Here is a 7,998-nt window from a genome sequence, read left to right as displayed (position 1 = left end):
TGTAGTGCGTTAATTGCGGCGTATTTCAATTAACTTATTCGTTATTTGTACTATTTTGTTAAATTATTTAATTAAATTATATTTATTATATATCATTATATATAATAAATGATAAAAATGTATGGAGTTTTTTTTTTACTATCTGGCAAGCCGACTGAATTAGACAGATGACTATAACAATAAATTTAAATGTGTTAGGTCTATGTTATTATACAGTATTTACTATGGTTTTGTATTCCTGATGATGACATAATTAATGTCGAAATATTGAATCCCAACACGATGGCGTGTATTTCAATACTTGGAGTATGTATTATACTTTCTTATCTGAGATTAATCAGTGGACCTTTCGGTTTATGGTTTTGTAATTTACATATTTTTATTTTTGTACTATTTGTTATACTTATGTATAATAAATGATAAGAATGTATGGAGTTTTTTGTTACTATCTGGCAAGCTGACTGAGCAAATACTCACAAAATTTAAATTAACTTAAACGATAGAAAGAACAAGTAAATAAATTGAAATACGTCCCAAAAATATTTAATAAATCAGTGCAAAAACCGAGTATTAAATAAATTGAAATAATTGAGTAAATAAACTTAAATACATCCCAAACAACAGTACTAAGAACGAAAGTTAATTGAAATACGCCGCAATTAATGCACTACATTCACTGAGAGACGCGCTTGGCGTTCCATAGAAATGACCGGCGGCTCAACTTGTCGGCGGCTCGAATTCGATCCAACTCGGCCACAAGTCAACTCGGCCACAGTCAACTCGGCCACAAGTCAACTCGGCCACAAATCAACTCGGCCACAAAAAGTTCAGCTGCAGTCAACTCGGCCACAAGTCAACTCGGCCACAAGTTAACACGGCCACAAGTCAACTCGGCCACAATAATATTGCTGTTATTATTGGTGTCATTGTTATTATAATTGTTGTTTTTATTACTGTTAGTTTTAATATTAATTATTAGTCTTAGCATTAACATTATGTATTGTTTAATTTTTTGCTGATATTATTATTGTTACCATATAAATAATACAAAATTCTCGATTTTTTAAATTCATATTATTATTAGTGATATATCCTCAGAGCAAAAATTACTGTAGGCATAGAAATCTGTTTGCACTTTTCGGAAAATAAGATCCGATTTCTGCACAGATTTTTTGGTTTCACTTCACTAGGTTTCACTTCTTAGGCCTACAAGCCTACTAGCCTAGTTTGGATTTCCACATCCATGACACAGTCCAATGTGTGGCATGGCATGGATGGGTCTGACTGACTACCAAATCTAAACAAACCGTGAGATGGTGAATGGAGGCTTAGCATAGCAGGCCTATCTAACCAAATAGGCATATGACAATAATCCATGGATTATATCCCTAATATCATCAACCAAGAATTAATAAATATGATTGAAATAGATAACAAATCTTCTGTTACTTCTGATTCGAGCTCCATTTCTCTCTCACCAACTCTTCTTTTTATTCCTTTCATTGCGCTCTCTCCATGAGGAAACCATGCGTGTTTACGCCTAGCCTCTGCGAGCCATTCACTTGACGGGCGCCGTACGCCTTTGCAAACTATAGAGGGCAACAAACACAAATTACAGATCACGGGTGTAGTAGTCACTACAAAACTAAGGGATGGGAAAAGGTAATAGAGACATTTTACAGTAGATAATACGGTAATAATAATATTTATTTGGAAAATAAATTGGAAATGTAGAATCTCCCTCTTTAGACTGAATGCAAGACTAGACTGTGTAATGGATTAAGTATTTAACGATTAAGAATAATATACGATATCTGTATCCTATACTTTACGAAGAGCAGTAAAACTTTTTCACATTGGGCAATCATGCCGCGTGCACTATTCTTTTGAATAATGTGTATTTTTTATTGATGTATTTATTTTGATTCTTTGTACGGTTATATTTGATGAATGAATAAATTATATGCCTATGAAAATGATAATATGAAATGATATGATTTGATACTGGTTTTGGCAACAGTGTTCTTGTGATCAGTGGGGTTTTGATTTCGTATGTAGCTCTGTCCATTGTCAATTACTCTTCATTTTTGTTTTTGTATAGTCCTATTATGGGTAATTATATACTTTTTGTCTTTGTACTCTCTCGGGGCAAAAACCATATTGTTGTCTGGCAGTTAAATTGCCGAAAGGGTAAATCCGGTGGAGGTGCATGATGGGTCATATGTGTCATCTTCAGCATAGGCGTAGATCCCGGGGGATGGGGGATATATCCCCCAATATTTGACAAGGGGGGGATGGTCCATTGTATCATCCCCCCAATATTTTGATTATGTATGGGTTAAAATGGAGCTTTACAAACTTCAAAAGACTGTCACAGAAATAATTTGCACTGTCTTATGCGCTTACAAAGATGAAAATTAGCATAATGTATGAATGTTATTTGGTACCAATCTAAGCTCTTCTTTCCTTAGATGTTAGATGTGCTTGCAAAGAGAGCCACATTTCACACTGAAGGGTGTGTACGACATCAGTAATGTTGATGAGGAATTTATTGATTAGGCCAATAGCAAATTGCATCAATTTATTTTGCAAAATCAAGGTTTCCAGCTTCAGAGTGGGGCACATCCCCTGTCCGCACAAGGGCACACATTGGCGCTAACACCAGGCGCGTAACAGGCGTCTTGGGTCAGAGTGGGTATTTATTTTCCCGGTTAGTAATTTACCATACCCACCCCCGCCACTCCCCATATAGAAAACAATACGACATAGGGCTTATCTTATTTATAATATAGGCCACACACGAGTGTTTGAAACTAAATATAAGCATTTTCATCATGGTTTTATTTATTACATACATATTCTTCACCATCAATACACGAGGCCTTCTTTTAGGTTAAAACAATCTATCTTAAATTTGTCTTTCTTGAGTTTGGGACTATTATGTGTTTAACTTAAAAGAATAAACCTACAAAAGCCCTAAAAACGCTAAATATTTTTGTGTTTTTAATTCTAATTTCGTCGGAATTGATGAAAACTCCCTAAAATGTGCAATTTATAGAGGAAATTGGCTAAACGTAATACCGAAATTTGGGGTTTTTAGGCACTTTCAAGGGATGAAAAGGGCATTTATAAAGGTGTGGGGAAGATTTTTCAAAGATTAAGATATTTTCCCCTTGTCCCCCAGTGGTTTCGCCATCGGGCAGCATAGATGAAAGGAGTTATGACAGTTTTTGAAGTGGAGAAGTGGTTGCAGGGTGTTGTGAGTCTGGTCATTATGATATCTTCCTTTTTATTCTTGTCTTTATTTTTCTCTTCTCTTTTTCTTTCCTTTTCTTTTCCTCTTCTTTCTCTTTCCCTCCCTCTCCCCTCTTTCTTCTCTCTTATTACCCAGCCCGGTACGACGGCTTGGTCAGCCCGGTAAAAACCGTCAGGGGAGGGGCAGTTTTCCCCCTGCCCACCCCGCGCCTGTTTACGACACTGGCTAACACGCCAATCATCCCCCGCCCCTAATGAAAAATATTTTTCTACGCCACTGACCTTCGCAGTACCTTAGTACTCTACAAAAGTCATTAAAAAATACAACACCACACATTTCCTGATAACCGAATCCCATGTGGATACTTTATAATAAACAGGGATCTGTAAGGGATTTATCCTACGCCTTTTGCCAAGGTGATGGTGATGCTTTTATTATTTCTCCTGGTCATATTGGGTTCATAATCAATCCCGAAACAAAGTGCAACCTCCTCCACTCCACGGAGAGTATTCCTAGTCGTGCTTGTTACTAATACACTCAATACCGCATTATACATTCAATACCACATACAATATACCATATACAATAGCACTTCATAATACTCGGTACCCAACCGCACCGAAAATAATTTGATCAGTGTTTTATTTTTTCTTAAATTAAAAAAATAAATAAATGTTGGAGTGTGGGAGGGGGAAGGGGAAATGTGAGCCGGCTTCGAACTAAATGCACCTCTGAGAATGAATACGGGCTCAAACTATATTATGATGTCACTATCGCACCTGTTCAACCTGAGTTACACATTTGCCAGTTCGCTGCTGATAATAGCGCCTCGAGTAGGCCTACCTCCTGGTCGGTGTCACAATTGCTATTCCTTCCTTGTCCCCCAGGTAACAATCCCACATGGGGCCCATATGCAAAATATCTGGGAAAAGTATTATGGGTGTGATGTATTGCCAATAAAGAACCCGAAAACTAATTCAAAGTTGTACTGTACTTTATTGAATCAACAACTAGTATCGTGAACACATAGCAACAACATCCAAAGTTATCAGATAAAAGCATGTTCAGAACAGATCCAGTACATTCCTCCACCTTTAGTTTAGAACATCTTAACTCGGAGGTTTTATTTAACAACAATAACATTCTTTGCCAGTGGGGACTTAAAGTCAATGTGGCCAGTTCCTGAGAATTACTGTATTTATAGAGGCATGTCATATCATTATCTATCCATTAGCTTCCACACCTCCAGACATTGCTTTGGCTTGCACATTTGTTGCTTCCAGTGTTCGGCCAAAAGTAAGTAACTCTTTCAGAGTTAGCGTTGGTTCGCTCAATCCTTTATTCCTGACTTTGATAAGTTGGCATCGCTGAATTATCTGTGATTTTATCTCTGCATCCTTGTCGTGAAATTCACAGTTCTTTGCCAGCTGGCACAATCTAGCATGGTATTTGTCCAGCACTTCAGTGGGATGTTGTGTTGCTTGTCTGAACATAAATATTTCGTATTCAATGTTCCTCTTTGGAGCAAAATAAGCTGACAGTTTTTCTTTTGTCTGTGCATACGTGTCTTCTGCTAGAGTATGGCTTTCACTTATTTCAAAAACATCGTCGCCGCCCAAGTGAAGCAACATGGCCCGTTTCCTTACATCGTCGGTAATTGCCTTAGCGATGAGGAAATTATCAAAACGCTTTAGCCAGCGTTCCCAACGACCAGGTGCCGTTTCTGTAGGTTCAGTTTTGAAAGGTGGAATGGGTGTTTTTTCCATCATTCCATGCAACTCAATAAGGTTCAAAAATAATTCTAAAAACTCACGTAATGTAAGCTAAGCTTGTCTCCAGCCTACGCTAGCTAGGCTGAGTAATGTTCGTTGCTAAGGGGTTGCTAACGCTGCAATGTCTGTAACTCGCCGTTCACTGGTTGATCTACGCTGATCAAAGAGTTAGCCCGATACGTACAGTACTCGCGTTTCCGCATTAATCGTAGCCCGATTAAATGGAGTTGTGACTAAAGTCGCCTGGCATTTAGTTCTCTGGTTATATCCTGGTATCCTCGTCGCCAATTATGTGATGTATTGCCAATAAAGAACCCGAAAACTAATTCAAAGTTGTACTGTACTTTATTGAATCAACAACTAGTATCGTGAACACATAGCAACAACATCCAAAGTTATCAGATAAAAGCATGTTCAGAACAGATCCAGTACAATGGGCTACCCGATATTTTTCCCTTATGGGATCCGTCTGGGCAATCACATATGGGCCTTGCCCATTGCTTACCTCTATGGAGCCCATATGCCAAATATATTTGCAAATATCTATGGGAATGCCCATATTTAAAGTACATGGGGCCCCATGTGGTAAATACATGGGCAGATGAATATGGAAATGCCCACATTTAATCCGCATTGGGCCCATGTGCCATATATCTGGGAAAATACATATGGGCAAGCCCATATTTATCTACATGGGGCCCACATGCCAAAGACTTGGGTAGTTGAATATGGGTATGCCCATATTAATTTCGCACTGGGCCCATGTGCCAAATATCTGGGAAAATACTTATGGGCATGCCCGCATTATAATATACATGGGACTCATATGCCAAATACCTGGGCAAGTAAATATGGGAAGCCCATATTTAATCCAAATGGAGCCAATATGCCAAATATATGGGCAGTTACATATGGGCATGCCCATATTTAATTTGCATGTGATCCATATGCCAAATAACTGGGCATATAATTATGGGAATGCCTAAATTTAATCCACATGGGTTCCATGTGCCAAATATCTGGGAAAATACATATTTTCATGCCCATATTTATCTACATGGGGCCCACATGCTAAAGACCTGGGTAGTTGAACATGGGTATGCCCATATTAATTTCGCATTGGGCCCATGTGCCAAATATCTAGGAAAATACTTATGGGCATGCCCACATATAATATACATGAGACCTATATGCCAAATATCTGCGAAAATTCATATAAACATGCCCATGTGCAATCTACATGGGTCCAATATGCCAAATTCCCTTAGGGCCTATAATGTGTCAAATATATGGGAAGTAATATTTGTGCCTGTGTATACTCTACATAGCCCCATATGCCAAGTAACTGGGCAGATAGCTGTAGGAATATGTACGCCACATGGGGCCCATGTGCAAAATACCTGGGAAAATGCATGGGCATTCTTATGTTCATTCTACATGGGCCCCACATGCCACATACCTGTACAGATAATTATGCCCTGGATTCCCCTCTGACCCTCTGTTAATTATACTTTATTGTTAAGACGTTATACGTTGCTACGGTTAAGACATGAATGTTCCATTGCGGTACTTTTTACTTAATAAAAGTGTGTGCGCATGCCTAGTAGAAATACCAGTTTGAATGAAGCGATGATGGAACTGTCACGCCAAAATTGGTCCGGGCTAAAATTAGTCCGGGGTACCGATTTTAGCCGCTAAAATTTGTCCGGGGGACTGATTTTGGCCGGCCAAAATCAGTCCTCCTTGGATAATATTGGTCCGGCCTGGACAAATTTTGGCTTAGCCTAAATCGATCCGCCTACACATATACGAGTTCGTACACAACCAATTACAGCACAATGAGTGCTTACCTATCGGTCCGCATAGATTTTGAGGGTAAAATCTTTTGGTGGGAAATTAGAAATTGAACGACCAATGAAAATGAAGGTGATGGGTGAAGTCCAATCTTGAGCCTATTTTGCATACATCGCCGCATATAAAGGCTACAGCAGCTGTATGAGAAGGAATTCATTTGGTAGCAGAGGCTCGGTTTGGTTAGTAGAGTACAAGAAGTGAAAGAAAGATTGTGCTTTTTTTTTAATTTCACCTTACAAGGAAGATATAATTATTTGACATTTTAGTAAGTCAATATCCATTAATTAAGCTGTTGAAAATAAGGAAAAAATAATGATCCAACAGCAGGGAATATCGTTGTATACAGTATATTATTATTCAACCCACATTCACCCCACCTCCTCTTTCTACCAAATATATAACAGGCACGGTTTAGAAGTGGGTATGGTGGTTTATTCTTGTCCCTGATAAAAAATAAATAAATAAAAATAAGAGAAAAAAAATGATTGGTCGCCTAATACGCCTCAGAGGTTATTTTCGGTCGTCCTGAGAGTACAGGAAAGTACTGCTGTGGGAAGCATTAACTGGATATATGGACATACTGTATATATATGTAGCTCTCTATACAATAATAATAATAATCTCCACCCAGGTTCTTTCAGCTACAAAATGAAACAGCAAGCAACAAATCATATGGAATCCAATACAAAATACACTATTAATACTACTGCTCACTCGTAAAACTAAATACTAACTACACTACTCTGCCAGCACACATACCCTGGTTCCTCACTCCATCCACAAAACCTATTTACTGTATATAGATGTGTATAAGAGACAGCCTTCACGTTTTGGTTTACGTAGTTGGTGGTATTTTTGCTGGGGTTTATGCTCAATCCTATGTATAGGTTTCTCAACTTCCACACCTCCAGACATTGCTTTGGCTTGCACATTTGTTGCTTCCAGTGTTCGGCCAAAAGTAAGTAACTCTTTCAGAGTTAGCGTTGGTTCGCTCAATCCTTTATTCCTGACTTTGATAAGTTGGCATCGCTGAATAATCTGTGATTTTATCTCTGCATCCTTGTCGTGAAATTCACAGTTCTTTGCCAGCTGGCACAATCTAGCATGGTATTTGTC

The 7,998-nt window shown here is 38.4% G+C and overlaps 2 protein-coding genes across 2 annotated transcripts in view; both read right to left on the bottom strand.

Moving 5' to 3' along the window:
- Positions 1-1,573, bottom strand: part of LOC117111831 (nucleolar protein 6-like) — a 65,259-nt gene extending 63,686 nt beyond the window's left edge. Inside the window, exon 1 of the mRNA XM_033254830.1 lies at positions 1,450-1,573. Within this exon, the coding sequence (XP_033110721.1) occupies positions 1,450-1,503 (54 nt within the window). The 5' untranslated portion in view covers positions 1,504-1,573. The remainder of the gene's footprint in view (positions 1-1,449) is intronic.
- Positions 1,574-4,479: 2,906 nt separating this feature from the next.
- LOC117111846 lies at positions 4,480-5,022 on the bottom strand. The gene has a single exon (XM_033254855.1). It carries the CDS (start codon positions 5,020-5,022, stop codon positions 4,480-4,482), a length of 543 nt encoding a protein of 180 aa, XP_033110746.1.
- Positions 5,023-7,998: the final 2,976 nt, after the last annotated feature.

The sequence above is a fragment of the Anneissia japonica genome, unplaced genomic scaffold (assembly GCF_011630105.1).
Source record: "Anneissia japonica isolate Jap-2015-1 unplaced genomic scaffold, ASM1163010v1 scaffold1203_len951721_cov167, whole genome shotgun sequence".
In the NCBI taxonomy this organism is placed as follows: domain Eukaryota; kingdom Metazoa; phylum Echinodermata; class Crinoidea; order Comatulida; family Comatulidae; genus Anneissia; species Anneissia japonica.
The sequence above is the reverse complement of the archived record's forward strand: the minus strand, read 5'-3'. Positions and strand labels throughout refer to the sequence as shown.

Bases quoted from the DNA above. Each gene is read 5' to 3' on its own strand.
- LOC117111846 (XM_033254855.1), bottom strand. From the start codon at position 5,022: ATGGAAAAAACACCCATTCCACCTTTCAAAACTGAACCTACAGAAACG.